The sequence below is a fragment of the Ornithodoros turicata genome, chromosome 6 (assembly GCF_037126465.1).
Source record: "Ornithodoros turicata isolate Travis chromosome 6, ASM3712646v1, whole genome shotgun sequence".
Lineage (NCBI taxonomy): Eukaryota > Metazoa > Arthropoda > Arachnida > Ixodida > Argasidae > Ornithodoros > Ornithodoros turicata.
Genome location: NC_088206.1, coordinates 47,279,853 through 47,300,228, shown reverse-complemented (window position 1 = coordinate 47,300,228; position 20,376 = coordinate 47,279,853). Strand labels below are relative to the sequence as shown.

Here is a 20,376-nt window from a genome sequence, read left to right as displayed (position 1 = left end):
TGGGTATAATTAAGATACACATTATGTACACTTATAGACTACTGTCTGCGTACAGGTTTGGTAATGTAACTTATAGGGAATTTCTACAGACGTCAGTGCTAGAATTGAGTAATTCTTCCGTTTGCCTCCGTGGAACCGATGAATGGAATATTCCATTTTGCCGCACAAATTAGGGCAAACAGGCCTTTCTTTTACTCTCCCGGGGCTCCTAAATAAGCATTCCAAATGTGGGAACATTGTAATCGGAAACGGTAAAAAGGAGCTTCGTACATTTTTTGTTAACCAGTGATTTGTGTTATTAAGTGACATTCCAGCTACTGTTTTAGACATTTGTTAAACTTTTTCCACTGATTGTTTCCACTGTCTGAAATGCTGCTTCCGAACCGTGGGCAGCCTTGTCAAGTTGCCACCTGGCAGCTTTTTGCTCCTTTGCCCAACCATGTACAGTCGGCCCCCGTTTATCCGGACGGTGCCGTTCCCGGAAAAGTCGTCTGGATACCGGGGCATCCGGATAAATGAAACGACCGAATAGAAACGTCCTACAGAGCAAGGTTTAATTAAAACACAGAAATCTCGTCAATGACAGCTGTTACATAGTAGTGTAGGCACTCGATTCCTGCAAACTTTTTGCTAATTGCATAGAGTTGAGCCACGCAGTTGCGCTGCTCGAAGAATGTCAATGCAGACGCAAAGTGTCAATGTCGGACCCTTGTTTCTCACTGGTGTCATCGGCACCGTCTTGCTGCACGTCATCGGAGGCAACAGCAGCAATCACACCGTCATCAGTCATAGCTGCACACGCGTCATCATCCTTATCAACGTCAACTTAGTCAGAAACCGCAGCATCATCTACGGCAGTCGCAGTGAGCCTCTGCATCAGGGATCGCAGCTCAGCTAGGGGAATGTCTTCTTCGGGCAACGGGCCATAAGCAGCAGGCCCTCGGGTTGGAGTTTTCCCCTCTAGAACTGGACAGTTGCTCGAGATATTTTCAAATGACTCGACTGGTCAACGTGACCCAACGCACACAAGTAGAAAAGGGGATCATCGTGCACGGTTGTCTTCCCTATGGAGGAATGTATGTCCCTGACGTGTGACGGGAATAACCCCAACACAGCAAAAAGGGCGACAAAGCGGGGTCAGCGTCCCCTCTTACTCACGGTAGTCCGGATAACTGAAGCTGGATTACAAGAGTTTTCGACTTTCATTCCCTGGAATTTTTGTCCGAGTCCGCAAGCTGAAGTCCAGATAAACGAGAACAAAATACATGGAGGAAAATCCGTTCCCGTGCCTTTTGTCCGGATACCACAGGATCCGGATAAATGAAGTCCGGATAAACGGGGGTCGACTGTATATGGTAAATTGCAATTGAAATTGAATTGGATGAAGTGTAGTGGTGCTCAGCCCTCAGCTGAGGTAGTTAGGTACAGTGAAACCCGCGTATAACGATATTGACGGTAATCGCGAATTCCGTCGTTATACGGGGTACATCGTTAAACAAGGGTTGACCTAAATAGAGCGTCCCAAAAAGTCGCGCGCCACCCCGAGTGTAGCAAAAGGAACAGATGATAAAAAAACCTCGAAGCTGTGTAGCATCGCACTGGCTTGGGAAAACAGCGACCGGAACTCATGGGAACCAGGGAACATATCAGGACAACTTCTGGCAACATTACGCGTCACCATTCCGCAAGTCGGCTTCACCTAACGCCTGCGTGCTTTAGGAGAAGCTCGCTTTAGAACACTCGCGCGACTCGTGGGTGGAAAGCACGTGCTGGGCCTTTTGAATCATCTTTTCATAATCAATTTGAGCAGCATTGGCCAAATACGTAGATACAAAGGCCTTACCACCGACCTCTTTCACTAACAGTATTGGAAAATGAACAGTCCCTGTTTATTTTCTTGCCTCAATTTTTATTTTGGTTTAGTAATTCTTTTGATATGAATTTCGGATGATAGAGTTTTTTCCTCTACTCCGTGAGATTCGTATAATCGAGATACTGCATCTTGTTACGACGATTTTCGCCGCGAGGTTACGCGCGCAGGACAGCGTCCTACATCGTTATACGAGTACTCGGAACCGCCGTCTCTATCGCTGTACACGGGTGGTTTTCCCATACAAACAATGTATACTTTGATAAAATCGTAAACCATCGTTATACGAACTATCGTTATCCGCGGGTTTTACTGTACTTCGGTATTTGGTAGGTTTTGTTGGTTTCAGGAAGGCTTTGGGTCCTCTTTAGAGAAAGTCCCTATCAGAACCAAATATTTTTTAGGTTTTGGTTGGGGAAGGTATTCACCCCCACCCTGGCTGCACCGCTCGGCATCAAAGCAGTGCGAAACGTACGATGCCCACAGGTGTTCTAGATATTCAAAGCAGTGTGAAACGTATGGTACCCACAAATGTTTTACATATTCACTTACACGTGTAGTGGAGCATTAAGTTCACACCCTTGTCCTGCATCTAAGTGTCTTCACTGCACAGTACAAACGACAGGCTGTACTTCCCCACTTGCTTTACCATTACAAAGATGGATAGCGAGCATGTTCGTGGTGCAGCGTTTGCCCATGTAAACCTTGTTATACTGCATTGTTTCAAAGAGCTCCTTAATCACAAGTCAGACGTCAGACCAAGCACAACAGCAAATGCCTTGTTTTATTCTGACTCACACTGTACTATGTGTGATTATATTTGCTGTCCAAGCCTTCTTTGTGGTATGCTCTTAAATGAAGGTGGCGCTATTTTGCCATAAGATCCCTAATAAAACACTCATATTTTGTCAAATACAGTAAGAAAACCGCGGATAGCGATATCGCATATAACGATATCCCTCGTAAAACGATTGTTCATGATTTTACCGTCAAAATATACATTGTTTCTATGGGGAAACGACCCGCGTATAGCGATGGAGACCGCGGTTCCGAGTACTCGTATAACGATGTTGGGCGCTGTCCCGTGCGCGTAACCTCACAGCGAAAATTGCCGCGATAAGATACAGTAGAATCTCGATGATACGAATATCACGGGGTAGCGGAAAAAATTCGTATAATCCGAAATTCACATCAAATCAAATCAAACCAAACCAAACCAAATTAAACCAAAATAAAAATCGAGGCAAGAAAATAGACAGCGGCTGTTCATTTTCCAATACTGTCAGTGAAAGAGGTAGGTGGTAACGCTTTTTTGTCTCCGTATTTGGCCAATGCTGCTCAAATTCGCGAGATGATTCAAAAGGCCTAGCACATGCTTTCCACCCGCGAGTTGCGCGACAGTGTTCTAAAGCAAGCTTCACCTAAAGCACACAGGCGTTAGGTGAAGCAGACTTGCGGAATGGTGACGTGTAGTGTTGCCAGAAGTTGTCCTGCTATGTTCCCTGGTTCCCACGAGATCTGATCGCTGCTTTCCCAAGCCAGTGCGATGTCACACCGCTTCGCGTTTTTTGTTTAGCATCTGTTTCTTTTTCTTTTGCTACACGCGGGATGACGCGCGACTTTTCGGGGACGCGCTATTTACGTCATCCCTCGTTTAATGATGTATCCTGTATAACGATGGAATTCGCGATTACCGTCAGTATCGTTATAAGCGGGTTTCACTGTATATATTTGACAAAATATATTGTTTTCTTGCCAGAAGCAAGGGAAAACCAATACATATATTCTAGGTTTTTCGTGCATATTTAGAACATTTCCAGTGCACAGTTGCACACATATTTCAGGAATTTTACAGTGACAACTGTTAAGGGCTCAATTCATGAAGATCTTGTCTTGTACGTCGCATCGCCGAAAACCCAGCAAGATGAAGTGAAGAAACGAGAGCACAGATGTGACAAGATATTTTACAGCGACAGCTGTTATCTCGTTTCTCGTTGATCACTTGCAACCTCGATGTCTCCGCCGGGATCGTAAACGGAGCCACCGCCATCCTAAAGCACACCCACTTTGACGGAAAGGGATCCACCGATGCGCGTGTGGCTTCAGTTCGAAGCAGACACACGGGCACATAAACAGCTCTATCGCTGATTTGATGCCACTGTAACTTGCATAATACCCGCCAGTTTTTTTAGTGCTTCTTTATCCATGCTCCAGTTATAAGAAAACATAATTCCTCCCTACCTGCTTATTGAAACCAACAGTACCAGCATCCTTTTATCATGCCTCACCTTGAACTGTTCATGTGTGATGTCATTCGATGATGTGAGGAAGTGAACAAGGTCGTCGACAAGAAAGTTGTATGCTCGAGGATAGCACTGGATGCACTTGCCGAGTACCTCCTGTGCTTGGATTCGTACCTGTAAACCTCCTTTCCTTAGGCTTGAACTTTAGGGCAGTGATTATAAAACCGACCTCACCTCACTGTAGTGGTTTGTTGACAACTTTAAAAGGTCCGTCACCAGATCACGATGCAATGATGTGAACCACATCTGGTACCGGTACAGTATTCTCATCTGCAACAAAATATGCTGAGAAATACAGCCAGAAAAAAACTCAAGCTATACCTCATGCTGCAACTGTGCACGATCAACCAGCAATGCTCGTACATGCTGCTTGTGACCTGCTAACTGAAAAGAGGAAGCAAGAGGGTAATTGATAAACATGCGGTGCTACCTTATCAATCAATCAATCAATGCTCACCCTATTTTCGAGTGTTTTCTTCACAGCCTGGAATCCCTTCCAACGTGTATCGAAGTCTTCTCTCATCGCACCCCAGAAGAAGATGAGTGAGTGGTAGATCTGCAAACACAAACGAGGTGGTCATAATGTTTTCAATATGATTTACTGCATTGGGCATAACAGAGATTGAAATGTGTGAAAGACATGAGAAGTCACTTTCAAGTCCAGGGCCTGCTTCCACAAACATTAAGGACGTTCCTGAGCACCGTCCTCAGTAACTATGCCGGATCTCAACATGTGAGCAGCGTTGAGGACAGTAGCGTGTGCCTGAAGCACTAGCAAAGCTACCGTGGAAACCAGTAAGGAATTTCTTCAGCATTCATGCAGGCAGACGCAGATGTCTACCAAAGGCCCATTGTATATCACATTCTCTTGCTAAATAGAAGGTCATACTCCTGAACGCAGTGCTTTGAATACTCCTGAAAACAGCGAGTACCTCATGGAAACCTGCACTCAGAGCACCCTACTGCTTAGTCATGGCTTACAGCTACGCAGCTTACAGTTCTCATAAACCAATGTAATTACATTGCATGTAAAACTGGCTCTTGCAATAATGAATTTCACGATTTCATTTACATAATCAACATAGTTGCACGTCCTAGAGTATGGTTAGCTTTTAGTCAGCTATGTGTTCGTGAGATCTGTCCAAACGTTAGGGTTTGCAGCAGCACATGCGCCACAACACTCATTTTAGGAATTTTAGGAATCGTAACGGTGAGATTCTAAGTCATTTTTGGGTTTAGTAAAATGTTTGGAAGGCTACAATGTGCTTTAAAATATGCAACCTTTACTTTCACAGTCGGAGACACCTCTGGCTGTACGTATGTGATGAATAAAACTTGATATTTTGTGCCCTTCACAGCTTGGTAGCTGTTTTATGACAAATGGCATATTGCAGTACGTGCGGCGCAGGTGGCGGCGACCATGTTTTTTTCACTTGGTGCGTTTCATTTAACGAATTTCTCTATTTAACGAAAAAAGAGCCAGCATTTAGAAATTCGTTATATAAAGGTTCAACTGGGTGTAAGCAATATGACTATTAAAGGCTTATGAAATATTCGTAAGAATACTCGATAAATAACTTTCCGCAATTCATCAGGTGCGTATGTTGTTTATCAATCCTTACCCGCTTTGAAATGCAGTTGTAATTTTTGCCCACCCTTCAGGGGGTTAAACCGACGATAATCTCGATGCAATTAAAGAAAAGCTCCCAAAACAGCATTACTCCACCCTAAACATGTGCCCAAAGGTAAAAAAAACACAACAACAACAAGCGAAAGCACCTGCTGCTCTGGCGCAGGGAAAAGCACATGTACTCCTTTTTGCAGTGCTTCTATGCTGTCTCTCTCCTCCACTATCCTTTGTTGGCAAGGCAAAAGATCATCACCTGCAGTGATCGCAACTGATCTGCATTGGTTCGCAACTGGTTTGCATTGCATGTGCTAAGTGTGACAGCTAGCCGTCGATGGTGTACCTGGAGAGGTGGATGGTGGAGAGGGAGGCCGCCTACATGGCAAAGCCGACTCGTGAAGAAGTCTCGTGTAAGAAATCACGATAGCCGTGAATTTGGTTACATCGAGGGTAGTTGGTACATCATTGGTTAGAAAGACACATTCCTTTCATTCAAAATTCTAATATAGAATTCAATGTTCTTTTTAATGATGACAGATGGAGGAAGAAGTAGGTTCGAGCCCTACAGCTGGCTAACCTTTTCCGTGACTTCCATCTGTCATCGTTAATTTCTTACGCAATTTGAGGCTTTGTATGTATTTGTCCTTTCTATGTTGTTCCAGCCTCAGAACATCAGTGCTCTCATGTTCTATTTTAAATTTGAATGGAATCTGCAATTATTCTCTTCAGTATATAAAAAATCTGAGTGTTTGTACAGTCCTAGTCGATTAATTTATCTGTTTGTTCATGAAAGTTGTCATTTGAAACAAAATCCCAACAGACGAGCACGTTCGTGACGGGATCTGGAGACTTCAAATTAAGCCCACAGCTCGTACTCAAGTTAATCCCTTGTCCATGCCTCTGTCACGTTGATGACTTGTGGCAACTTAAAAATGGATTGCTTACCTTAATGATGAGCAGAAGAGATTTGATGTCATCCTCGTGTGTCTTCAGTGTATGTTCTAACATACAAGGGAAAGAGACACAATGAGCAGACTGACTACCCAACAGCAGGAACTCACCTAGAACATGGCGTACTGTATGTGCCACAGTCTCCCTCACGTTCCCCTCTAGATCAATTTCTGCCGGTGGATTAAGAAAGAAACTGCTGTATTACTCTGGGCCCTGGGGTACGTATCAAATCTTGCATCACACGCTGACAATTATGTTGGTAGAAAATGCGATCCATCTGAAGGAGAGATACTCACGTGCGCCACCCAGGAAAGCAATATGGTTGAAATGCATAGGCAATGATGTCTTTGTTCTGCAAGAGGAAAAAAATGATAATAAAAAAGGCGCTAAGATGGAGGTGTATTGCAATCATCTATGTTACTTCACACTTATAACCAGAATTGACGAATTCCATCTTTTATTAGGAACAACTGCAGCCAGGCAGTTAGTGACCTAGTGTAAACTGAATATAGTCGGGATTGTTTATTATGGCCATCAAATATAAAAACAACTCCAATATTACAATAACTAGTTCTTTGTTCTTAGCATCTCAGCCATTGGAACACATGTAAATGGAGCTCCATTACAATGATTGTCATGGAAGCACTTGCACTCTGACAGCGAATGGGATTATCCCGGACAGTGTGTAAAACATGCGAAAATTCAGGAGAAAGTTCAGGAGAAATCGGACTCGGAGAACAAGGAGCAGTCTAAACAGGGGCAACGACACAAGAAGACATACAAACAGAGGCTCCACTATCAACAAGTTATTTACTGAACAACACAAGCACATTTATAACTAGGGCCTGACTTTTTCGGGTTTTATTTTTGGCCAAATTCGGGGGGTAAATATCGGGTGATATTTTTCACTCGGAAATTCGGGTGTATTCGGGTTAAATCCCGTTACGGCATATTCTGTCGTCAGGAATTCGGGTGTATTCGGGTGATTTTTTTTTGTTTAATAAAAATTTGTCTTAGCATGGAACGAATGTTTAGCAATGTTATCAAACTTTATGTTAATGCACGCTTATGAGTGTGCCACGCGACCCGGATGTTTTCGGGTAGATTCGGGTTAAACCCGAATTTTACAGATTTCGTTCGGGGGGTAAATATCGGGCGGATACGGGTTTAACCCTAAAAAGTCAGGCCCTATTTATAACCAATGGTAAGGAGGGGAAAAGGGGGCAAAAACGGAACACACGTGGGGGCCCATAAAAACACGAGGAACAACCGGATCTAACTACTCACTTCCAGCTTTCAGTCTGCATTCCAAGAACCCAAACTCTTCCCTTGTTAGCGATATTGACGGCTCACTGACACATTTATCAGACCCATACTTCATTATCAAAAAGGCCTCGAAAATTTCTCTTCGATGTGGATGTGGGTGACAATTTCCACTAGGCTCTTGGCTGGAGCGTGGTTGTTTGTTGCTGGTGGATTCAGATTTAGTCCCTCTCTGACGGATTTTGTTGCTCTGGAGCAGATTTGAGTGCTCATCCTGGATCGACCAGTCGAATCTTCCATTAGATTCGCACTAGCGTATTCTCACTCAGCCCTGAGGGATCCCTGTGCTTCGAAGAACACTTCCAGTAGCTTTGGCAATTCATTGGGTGCACACTTGCTGCACGTGCAGGGAGCTCTACCAAAGCTACTGAAAGGGTCCCTGGAAGCCCTGGAAGCGCAGGGACCCCTCAGGGCTGAGTGAGATTACGGCGATCAGTGTTCTGACCCAAAAGAGCTCAAATGTACAACCACAGTGGATATGTATCATGAAATTGAGGTTCTGTGAAACATTTCTCTGAAGTGCCTCCAGTCGAATTCTTGAATCATAAAGGTTTCAAAATGAACCTCTTGTACAGTATATCGGCATAAGAAAATGCACCTTTGTAGCAATGCAGGGAAGATACCGTATTTATGCACATAATTTGCACACTATTTCTCCCCAAGACAGGTGTGAAAAGTTGTGGGTGCGCAAATTGCACGGGAACATTATATTCAATCAGCACTATAATCTCAAAATTAAATAGAATGGCGGTCATGTGAACTCAGTCCAGTGTAGAGCCAGTATTTATATTTCCACTACACTGAGCAAGCGTGATAGTAGTACTGGCCTATTGTGCCAGCCAGGAAACTGGCGATGTTCGGCACGGTCGGGAGGCAAAATACCGGGTCCACTGCCGCTCATCCAACCAATGAAATACAGTGAGACCCTTTGACGCTCCTTGAAGTTACCACAAGGTGCACTGATGATCGAAAGCATGCTATATTAGCCACCTTGTCATGTTTGGTGTAAGTTCATAGCGTGTCTGTACCGCGTTTCTTTCCGCGCCTGTTTCTGTAGTCCAAGTAGCAGTATCATTCATCGTGCCTGTGGACCATCATCAGAATGCAGGACGCGTACCAGACAGAGGGCGTGGCAAAAACCGTGTCGTATGCAGAAACCAATCGCAGCTGAGATCGCGAGAGGCGCTGGGCTAGATACCCGCATGCGAAACTGCAAGGGCTCAAAATATGTTTTTTCTTTTCTCCGCATTTTTCGTGCCAAACTAGGGGTGTGCAAATTATGTGATGACACAAATTACGTGAGTAAACACAGTAGTTTGAAATTTACTTACAAGTTGAGTGGATCTCCTGGCCACATGGGGAGGGCAAAGCCTGCACCCAGCACACAGTCCAGGACAATGTTGAGGCTCCGTTGCACTTCCTCTCTGCCATTAAAACAAGTTTTGTAACATGAACCTATTTGTCACTCCTTCCTACCTGGTGAATGTCCGGCTGCCCTGACTCCACTTGTGCAACTCTGAAAGTTCAGGGATAAGGAATTCTTCCAACAGGCTCCTAGCTGCTGTTGTCTCAGCTTCAGATGGTTTGTGCCATGTAACATTGAGGTGGTCCAGATCGCCCGCACGTCCCCAGTCCTGTCAAGAACAGAACAGAAGATGGTGACTGTCCTATACAACATAGTCTCTTAAAAGCAGGAGTGTCAGTGATGTTTGTCCCAACCTAAACGAAGAAATATGGGAAGGAATATGGGAAATATATTGTATGTATGGGAAGGAATGTACGTATATGTAACAAAATTAGGGCCCCTGGTTTTCTGCTGCGGCAAATTAAAAATTCTGAGGCACAGATTTGTAAATTCTACGATTTTCTGCGGCAAGGATTCAACAGCTGCTTGAAACAGGAAACACTTTATTTTCTTGGATAATGTGGGAACAAAAAATATTTTATAAACGTAGATTCAAAGAACTGTTGTGGCTCAGCATTACATGTGTGGTGGACCGTGGACAATGACGAGGATGGACACGCACCTGGAGCACCTACTCCTCAGTTCTACTGGCACCGTCCTAGCGTGAGGCCACGATCATCTGCCCGTTGGGACATTCCATTATCGCTGTTCAGGACTCATGTAGAGGAACACCACATCCTCTACATTTGACGACCTGAATTCCTCCTCACCTCCTCTGACAGCGAATGCCGTCTGTCGCTTACAATCATTTTATACCTGCTGAAAGATCTTTCAGCAGCTACAGACTTTATAGGAATTGACAAATACTTGACCGAAATCACGGGCACTCAATACTCTTTCTGGTCAGGAAACTCGTGCAAGAACTTCAGTTCAGCGCCCGAGCGGCAAGTGATGGCGCGGCGATCGTTCGAGGGGAGACTTTCGTGTCCGCTGGTGCCTGCGCGTATGGCTTGCAGAGTGTTTCTATGGGTGTTTGGAAGTGTACACTTTTTCTGCTTGCGTTTTGAGTGCGTAAGCAAAGGTTCTTTTTTAAATATCCTTGAAGTTTACTGCACTCTGTTCGTATGTAAGAATGATCTACACATATAAAGGAGACTTCGCCTGATTCGAAAGTGCAGCATTTCGTCATGGCTATATGTTCTTCATGGAAGGGGAGCCTTAACTTGACGAGGACTGAATTGAAGTTTTTGTTGTTTTTTTTGTAAAAAACAAAGATGACTTGGTATACGGGAAACATTCGCTAATAGCCTATTGTAGATGTACTGCAATGAGCGTGGTTTGTTGAGCTTCTTCAAGTTGTTCACTGTGTGACATGAGTACCATCAAACACTAAGAACCGTAAAATTTTCAAATATACATCATTCAACATGATATTTATACAATAACTTGTCTTGGGGTACAACTTGGGGGGAAAGATGTAATGCCAAGTCGGCTTAGTAAACGAAGTCCGCTCATACCTATTAGTTTTTGCTGCACCGGAAGCAGACAGAGGGAGGGGTGATGCTTTTTTCTTTTTATCTATTCATTTTTCCTGTTTCTTTTTCTTTCTGTAATGCTTCTGCAAGGCGTCAAAAGCTTCTGCGGACCATAAACTACAGACTCTACAGCCAATTCATGACCGTGTATAGTGCTAAAAATATACAGTTTCCTTGTCTTCATCCTGAATTTGAAGAGAAAGGCTAACACAAGAGATTTTGTCTCCATCCCCCTGCTTATCTCTTTTCATTTTTATTTATTTTATTTTATTTTACCTTTCTTTATTATTATTTTTTTTTGTTACCAGATACCACCTGTTGTCCTCGTAAACGTAGTTTTTGGGCAATCAAAAAAATTTCCTTCTGACCTCCCAAGTAAAACTCCATTACACATTTTAAATAGTTTGTTCAGTGAAATGTCCTGGAACTGACCTGACTCATATGCCGAGGCTATCTACAACGCGATGATAGTGTAGCCGTTGACATCTGAACCTTGTCAGCCAAATTCTATAGTCGAAAAGCGATATCAGGCCACACTTCAGCAAGAGCAAATTCTATCGTGCTAATTTAATAACCCGGCTTGAATCCTGTTGGAATCGGCAAAGGAACATCTCGTGTCCTCCGTACAGAGTATTCGTCCAAACTACATTCCGGAGGCACCAATCATTGTACATGCTCGTTTTGTTGTGATCTCTCACAACGAGTTTTCCCATCATCTCATCCCAAAGTGTGTAAAAATTGCACTCTACGATACGTTAAACCTTGTGCATAGCACTGCACCACATCAAAAAACAATATAAGCTATTTCCTTGCCGAGAACGATCGAGGCATAAGATTTGCAGCATGTGTATCCCTCGGCTCTCATACCGCCAGATATCATTTTAGGCGATTAAAATACAGGATTTCTATACGTACTTCTTCTGAAGTCTTATCTGTCTGCGCTGAAATAGAATCACCTCGTCATTTTATCGCTGTTCAAGTTACAACAAACTGCTACGGGGAAAACAAAAAAATCACGCGTTTGGAAAGTTTCGCCCTCACGCAATAACTACGGAAAGCGTCATTAGCTTACAATATATCACTGGATTGAGTGACTGTGCAACAAAATACAATAATATGTTTCTCGACCACCATGGAGAGCCCCGAGCGAGAGGAAAAGTAAAATTTTCCGTGTCGAAGAAAGACAACAACGTAACTTGCAATATACGCAGCAAATCTGTAAATTTACGTTCACTGAACTGAAATGTGCCGGCTCAAATCATGAATCATTTCGAGAATTAATTATTTCTGCTATGAACACGAAATGAACTTTAAAAAGTAGCTCATCAAATATTCCCTGAAAACACGCAGTGCTGCGGAAACGTCGTCTGCTCTACGAGGGTGTCTCCCCCCGAACGACGCGATCGCCCCAAGCGGGAGCAATTGTCCCTAAGTGACCTAGTCTATTGTATTCGAGCGGAGTTTCCTGACCAGAAAGAGTATTGAAGGACCGTACCGAAATAGATGCTAAATTTGGAGCAAACACCCTCATTCTGTTCCAAAACCCAATTTACTCGCATGATTTGCACACTTTTTCTCACCCCCAAAATGTCGGAAAAGTTGGGGGTGCACAAATTGCACGGGAACGTTCCTTACAATATTCAAATGACGCAAAACTTCAAAATTTTAGTATGCCAGTCATATAGGCTGTCGGTAGAGTTGATATTGATGTTATCACTGCATTGCACAAACGCAAAAGAAGTACCCAAGTACCGCGCAACCGCCAGCAGTCAGGAGGTGAAATGCCAGCCCACTACCGCTCATATACCGGTGAAATATGTTGAGACGCTGCTGGAAGACACCGCTAGTCGCACTTGACAACCGAAAGCACGCTATGTTCGCCAACTTTGTCACGTTGTGCTGCAAAGTTTGTCATAGCGTGTTTGTCCAGAGTTTCTTTCAGCATTTTGTGGTTCGAGTAATCGTATCGTCTATCGCGTCAGTGGACCATCACCCGAAAGTGTGCGCAAATCAAACAAAAGCACCGCAATAACTTCGCTAGCACTGACGGCGTTGCGAAAGGCAATTGAAAAGACACACGTGCCAGATGCTCGAAAACGTGGGTGCACAAATTACGAGATTTTTTGTTTGTTTTCTTCTCATTTTTTTGTGCTAAACTAGGGGTGCGCAAATTATGCGAGTGTATATGGGTCACGTGGTCTTGGAGCGTCTTGGGAGCGTGCGCAACACGTGCTTTTATCTGACGCTCTTTCGCGTGAGCGTGCAATACTTCTCCTGAGCAGGGATCGGAACCGCTATTTTTTTCGGTTTGGTTTGTGTCCACGTTCAGCTGTGCAGCAGTGCAAAATATCGGTTCAAACCAGTTTGAACTGGTTTGAACCAATTCAGGAACGCAAATTTTGAGCAGATTGCCATGGGTTAAAACAAGCACATCCTTAAGATTCTCAAATAACACAAATGTACTTTTGTTGTTGTTGTTGATGACGCAGCAGTGGTTCACCTCAACACTGTGTTACAGACCTGCATTTCAGGTGCAACATTACGGTAGTATACTGTACTCTCTATGTTCACTCATCATATACGCCGTATTACAACTTGCCCAGGGACTAGCCGTTATTTTCACAGCCCAAAATGAAAACTTGGGGTTGCTGGATGACAAAATTCAGGTACAAGGTGGTGGTACTGGTGGCGGTGATGATGACGGAAGGAAGCCTACAACTGCCAAAAGGATGACCTAACACAACTGAATGAACGCAATAGCTGCGAGGAGGAAATACCTCGCACACTTGGGTTAAAGTTTTGTTTTCTTCAGTTTCGGTTTCGTATTTGTTTGGAAATGCGGCTCAATCCGCTGTGTAAATCTCACAATGCACATTACGTCTGAACCGTTTTGCGAACCGGTAACTGCTTAAATTTATTTCAGTTCAGTTCCAGTTCGGTTCAACGCGGGAGAAAAAAAAATGGTTCGGTTCAGTTCCGGTTCAGGAAAAAATACGGGTTTTCAGCGGGTTTCGGTTCGGGTTCAGTTTCCGTTCCGATCCCTGCTCCTGAGACACTGCACGTTGTAGTAACCGTCGACATTGCGCCAATCGCGTCCTTCAGCCCAATTGGATTTCCGCGAAATTCCGTGCAAAATGCAGGATTCCAAGAAATTTCGTGGAATCGCGAAAAACGTGGGGCCTTACAACATAATTAAGGCTGCCACAGGTTCTCTGTGCATGTTTAATGCACCTCAACTTCGGCAATATGATCAGCCCAATATGCAATGTGTCGCAGTTTCCGTGGCTATGTAGATGGGTCGGTCTGTAAGAAGACTAGAAAGTGCTGTAAGGCCTTCGATGAGAACATGTGATGAGAACGATGCCTATTGTTGCAGGGTAGTAGGTGACTGTGAAACACAAACTAACAAAGTATGTGAAAATTGGGCTGTCATCCAGTCTGCCAAATTGGGCAGACAGACAGGGAGTGGATTTACTCAGGCATGGCACATGATTTGTTATTAAATTCTTGTAAAAGGCTTAGAAAAAACAAAATGATGGAGGGCAAGACCCTGATTTGAGTGATGATGATGACAGGGCTGCTGATTCCGAAGATAGTGGCTCGTTCTGGGATAACATGATAGTGTCCTAACCCCCTTGTCGTCTTTAACTTCTCGTGTTGGATTTTTTCTTGCTTTACATAATGGATACATCCCATCGAAGCCACCGTATTTTTGAGCGTCAAAGTTAAGGTTCTTAGGTTAAGGTTAGGTTAAGCTTTAAGAAAACCCAGCAATACTAAGGTAAAACTATACATCATCACCATTAATGGGTACTGGCATGCGAGTAGATGCAAACTTCCATCAGCCACACACAGCAACGCAATCCAACATCGGCTGCTATTGCAGAGATAGTAGAATGGCAGTTTTCCCATCAACTGGCTGGGAGGTCAACTTGTGTACCGTATTTTCACGCGTATTAGCCGCGGCTTATGCGCGATTTTTTATTTTCGCGGACGCTCTGCGGCTTATCTGATGGCTATTTTTTCCTGGTATTTTCCCCATACCCCGGATTAGACAAAAGGGCCGACAGTGCCTCATGTTTTTCGGAGCAGGACCGCCCTGCCAGTGCACGAACAATACCGAACAGGGGCGGGTCCACATTCGAGTGGACCGACCTTACGAATACATTCCCCCACGCAGCTTTAACAAAAGGGGTGACAGTGATTAATGTCTCCTGGAACACCACTAACTCGTCAATCCACGAAAAACACGCAAAAAGGGCACAATCCTATCTTAGTAGAACACTACACCTGACCTCCTTTGTTATACATTATGCCGACACTAGAATGTGGACCACAGGGTTTATGGCCTTCCCTACAGTCTCCTTTGTCGGCAGACCCACAGGAAGGGCTCAATACACCTGACATCGGGATAAAACGTGGTCAGCTAAGCGTCAGTTCCCATTTGACCAGAGCAGCAGCATTTGTGGACACGGGCACGGCAGTTAGAGGTGAGGCATGGCTCCAACGCGCAGGCACAGCTACGACAGCGGCTTCAAACTAAAAGTCGTCGACGTCGCGGGCCAGTACGAGAACAGGGCAGCTGGCAGGGAGTACGACGTCGACGAGTGTTGAGCGTCTATATTGATTTTGTTTGTGCATCACTGGTTTAATGCACAAAGCAGTCGCGTCGTATTACCCACGGCTTATCTGCGAGTGCGGCTTATCTGCAAAAACATTTTCAAAATGTATCTAAAAACGAGTCCTGCGGCTTATCTGTGGTGCGGCTAATACGCGTGAAAATACGGTAATTATATGATGACGAATTGCCCATGTGCATATCACGGCATAAGAACAGTCATCAACTGTGCGATGTAACTTTTTGTGGAATCCTATGTCGACGCAGCACCCACAAAGGCAAACTACTATAAGGAATGGTGAGTTTGGAACAAGATTATGGGAACAAGATACAGTAAAGCCCCTTTACAGTAAACTGGTCTGGGCCAAGCCATAGTTTTTCTATATCAGGGGTTTTAATATGGTACTGTCTTAAAAACCATACAGTCGAACCTCGTTACACCGAACACTGTTAGTACAAACTATCGCTTATTGCGAATTTTTTATCGGATTTGCTTGGTTGCGCTTTATTTCTATGGGGAATCTGTTTTTATAATGAAGTAGTTTCCACAACCAGCTAGGGAATTATCGGCTAATACGAAGCAATTCAGCCTTGCCGCTAATCGGCGATAAACGTAAAAAAAAGCCATTCATTTTGCTCCAAGTGCCCAGCGGGGGATCCGGACATTTCGGTGTGGACATTTCGGTGCACGGACGTTTCGGTGCACGGACATTTCGGTGCACGGACATTTCGGTGCACAGACGTTTCGGTGCACGGACGTTTCGGTGCACGGACATTTCGGTGCACGGACATTCAGGTTGTCAGGCACTGAGGCACATCAGCATCAAAAACGGCGAGCGGTGCGATCACCATCGTCGTGAACTCTTCTTCGTCTTTCTCGGGTTTTCTGACTTCCTGGTAGCATCTTGTGGAGCTCACACGTGGTTGTACCGTTTCCTTAATTAAAACGTTCTAAGCACGCTAACATGGCGCAGCTACACCGGGATCTACTTGGGTGAAATATTCAAGGTTTTCGACGAGATTTGGCAGCGACACCCGAGAGGATTGTGCGAGGATTCCGAGGATTGAGCCGGATTAAACTCGGCGAGGTATGGCATCGAGGAACGAAACGGCAGCCATGACGGAGCCCACGACCAGCTCAGACGACGCTCAGTATAAGGAATTGGCGTTGGCACACCAAGAAATTCTGGCCCAGATGAATGAAATGCGGGAACAACTGCGTCAATTACGCCTCAACAGTGCACCCAACGAAGCGACGACGGCAGCAATGGGCGCCACGAACGGAGGCAACACTAGGACACATGTTACGAGCGAGAAGTCGGGACCAGGCGTACGGACAGACGACGTTGCCCGGGCGCCTTCGACCTCGACAACGACATACATCCCTACACAGACTGATCTCCTGTCGATCCTCATCGACACGCAGCGGCGCATCACTGATTGCATGACTGCTACTTCACGTTCTCTTGAAATCCATCCGACGATCGACACATCTTCAGCCATCCCGGCTTACGACGGTAACATTCTTATGAGTGTCTCCAGCTGGATACAAGAAGTGGAGAGAGTAGCCTCACTGGCACACTGGACACCTTCATTGACGCTACTCAACGGCATCACCCGTCTTAGCGGACCAGCACGGGATTGGCAGACAGCCTATGGAACTGGCTCGCGCGAGTGGGAGACGTGGAAGGAAGCAATCTGCGAGCGCTTCCGACGAAAGACGTCTATGCAGGAGTTCATAGACTACCAGTCGCGACGCTGCCTGCAAGACAATGAGAGCCTGGTGGAGTATATTTACGCCAAAAATGCGATGCTCGAGAAGGCGCCATATACGCTAGCTGTGGATGAGAGGATATCTCTGATCCTGCATGGAATCAGGGACGACAGATGGGCTGTGCCACTAACAAGTGCAGGTTGCAAGTCCGTTCTGGAGCTTGTCAATAGAGCGCTGCTGCTGGACTCGAGAAGAGCGCTGGGAAGTACGGATGTACGTACTGGGAAGTACCTTCAGACGGGGATGTGTGCTTCCCAGCGGAGATCGTGGAACTACGTGAAGCGTCGAGTGTCCCAGAGGAATCTCTTCTGCGAGGAGTCGACGAGGCGATGTGTGCAATGACGAACGACGCCACTCCCGATCAGCGCTCAAAACTTCGGGAGATACTGCACAAGAATCACGCCGCGTTCATCGATGACGAAAACTGACTTGGGCTTTGCACCCACACGGAACACTCAATCAACCTAAGAGACGACATTCCTGTCGCAAGCAGGCCTTACAGATGCAGCCCGGCAGACCGGGAATTCATGAGGGGCAAAGTTAAGGACTACATGAACAAAGGGATAATAAGGCCGAGCAATAGCATGTACGCAGCGCCTTTGATCGTTATCAATCAGCCGCACCACCCTACAACCCCGAGGCGTATGGTGCATGATTACAGGAAGCTGAACGCAAAGACGGTATGCGAGCCGTACCCTATGCCAATGATGGAGGACGTTTTGGACGACGTCATGCGTAATCAGTCAAGATACTTCACAGTCATGGATATCAAATCGGCATTCCTTACTATCCGAATGAAGGAAGACGATATCCACAAAACAGCATTCGTGACGCCTGACGGGAAGTATGAATATCTACGCATGGCCTTCGGGTTCTGCACCGCGCCTCAGACAATGCAAATGGTAATGAGACGCAGTTTCGAAGGTCTTCCGCGTATTGCGGTCTACATGGACGACGTTGGTCAAGGTGCAACCTCAATCGACGAATCCTTACAACTTCTCTACGAGGGACTTCAGAGAATCACGACCAATGGCTTGCGAATGGATATCCGAAAGTGTCAGTTTATACGAGACAGCGTATCTTTTCTCGGCTTCGTGATTACCAGGGAGGGAAGAATACCAGACCCCAAGAGAGTAACGGACATAGACAAGTTCGAACCGTCACGGAGCCCGAAGTGCCTTTATTCATTCTTACAGTTTGCCAACCACTTCCCGGAAATTCATCAAGGGTTTCTCGTCCGTATCACTTTCACTCCGGCAGCTCCTAACGAAGGGAGCCCAATTCAATTAGACCGAGCATCATCAGACGACAGTCGACTCACTGAAGCTGGCCTTGAAGAACCCTCCCATCCTGGCGAACTTCAGAACTGGTTCTCCAACCACAGTGCATATTGACGCAAGTCAGGTCGGGCTTGGAGCCGTCTTGACACAACTGCAAGACGACTGCGAGCGAGTAATAGAGTACGCCAGTCGAGCACCCAACAGTCACGACTCAAAACTGCATTCTAACGTGCTCCAATGTATGGCACTGCACTGGGCAGTAACCGAAAAATTTGCCATCTTCCTAAGAGGAGCACCTCGTTTCACGGTCATAACGGACGTCAGCCTGACGTACTTAGCGCACAAAGGAGCAGAAAACAGAAGGTTCGCCCGCTGGATACTGGACCTAGCTGAATACCAGTTCACCGTAATTCATCGTCCGGGAAAACAAAATCAGGCAGCGGATGCTCTTTCCCGTTTACCGGAACAGCAGAAATCACCGGAGGCTCTCACCAGGGAAACGGCAGCTGGAACCCCAGCTTGCTACGCAGTTATTATGAGCAGAGGATGTCACCTCAAACAGTTTCAAGAAAGAGACGAAGACTGTCGCAGATTCTTATCAAAGGCTGACGAGGATAACTCCCCATACAAGACGAGTGACGGCGTACTCACCAAGATTAACAAATTACGTGGTTGACAATTATGTACTGCTTCTGCGGTTTAACCTCAATCTTTTGTTTTCTTAACTCGAGAGCAAGAGCTGACTGACTGAACCTATGCGTAGTGCATGGCGGAGCGCATTAAACGTGTAACTTTTGTCGCTCAAATTATTATTTGTTTTGTATAGGTTTCCTTTACTGCGGACCGCATTATTTTTAACATAGTTCGTCACGGGATGGCCATAATGTGATAAAACGTCTTTTTCCATGCTTGAAGACTTTTGTTCCACTTTTGTACTCACCAAGATCGTCACCACGAAAGGGATTTCGTCGCCACGCATCGTCGTGCCAGCGGCATTACGCGAAACAGTCTTGCGGCTGTGCCACGAACAGATGGGCCACATGGACGTTGAGAAGACGAAAGACTTGGTGCGTCGCAAATACTGGTGGCCTTCGATGGCGAAAGATGTCAGTCGTTTTGTGCGTTCGTCCAGCACATGCCAAAGAAGCAACGCTCGAACAGTCCGCCCAGAGGGTTGCTTAGCACCCAGAGACGTGCCAGTGGTTCCGAACACGGTGATTTCCTTGGATCACTTCGGACCACTCGTTGTGAAGGATGGTTACTCCCACGTGCTACTTTGCATCGACCACGCAACGAGGTATATCGACGCAGTACCCGTTCCAAGTACGGCGGCGACATATTATGTGGAGTTCCTTACGAAGCGATGTATTCCACGCTTTGGAGTACCGGAGATCGTCATGACAGACCAGGCACGAGGGTTCGTAAACCATAGAGTCTCGTCGTTACACAAGAGGCTTGGAATCGTCCACCTAAATTCACCACCTTACTGGCCACAGTCCAATGGACTCGTTGAGCAAATGGTGGGCACTTTGAAACAGGTCCTCCGCAAGATAGTGCAGGACCATCACGAATGGCCGGCACTCCTGCCGGATGCAGCGTTTGCAGTTAACGTGTGCAAACAAAAGTCTTCGAACTACAGCCCGTTTTGGCTGATGCACGGATACAACCCGAGGCTCCCAGGCGAATATGA

General features: G+C 45.6%; 1 protein-coding gene across 1 annotated transcript in view; it reads right to left on the bottom strand.

The window, feature by feature from the left end:
* LOC135396622 (proteasome activator complex subunit 4-like) overlaps window positions 1–20,376 on the bottom strand; it is a 120,123-nt gene that overhangs the window by 44,597 nt on the left and 55,150 nt on the right. The window contains exons 19-27 of the mRNA XM_064627687.1: window positions 9,551–9,708; window positions 9,406–9,498; window positions 7,048–7,103; window positions 6,862–6,921; window positions 6,746–6,801; window positions 4,631–4,729; window positions 4,495–4,557; window positions 4,348–4,443; window positions 4,159–4,287 (exon numbers count right to left, since the gene is read on the bottom strand). Coding sequence (XP_064483757.1) covers window positions 4,159–4,287; window positions 4,348–4,443; window positions 4,495–4,557; window positions 4,631–4,729; window positions 6,746–6,801; window positions 6,862–6,921; window positions 7,048–7,103; window positions 9,406–9,498; window positions 9,551–9,708 — 810 coding nt within the window. The remainder of the gene's footprint in view (window positions 1–4,158; window positions 4,288–4,347; window positions 4,444–4,494; window positions 4,558–4,630; window positions 4,730–6,745; window positions 6,802–6,861; window positions 6,922–7,047; window positions 7,104–9,405; window positions 9,499–9,550; window positions 9,709–20,376) is intronic.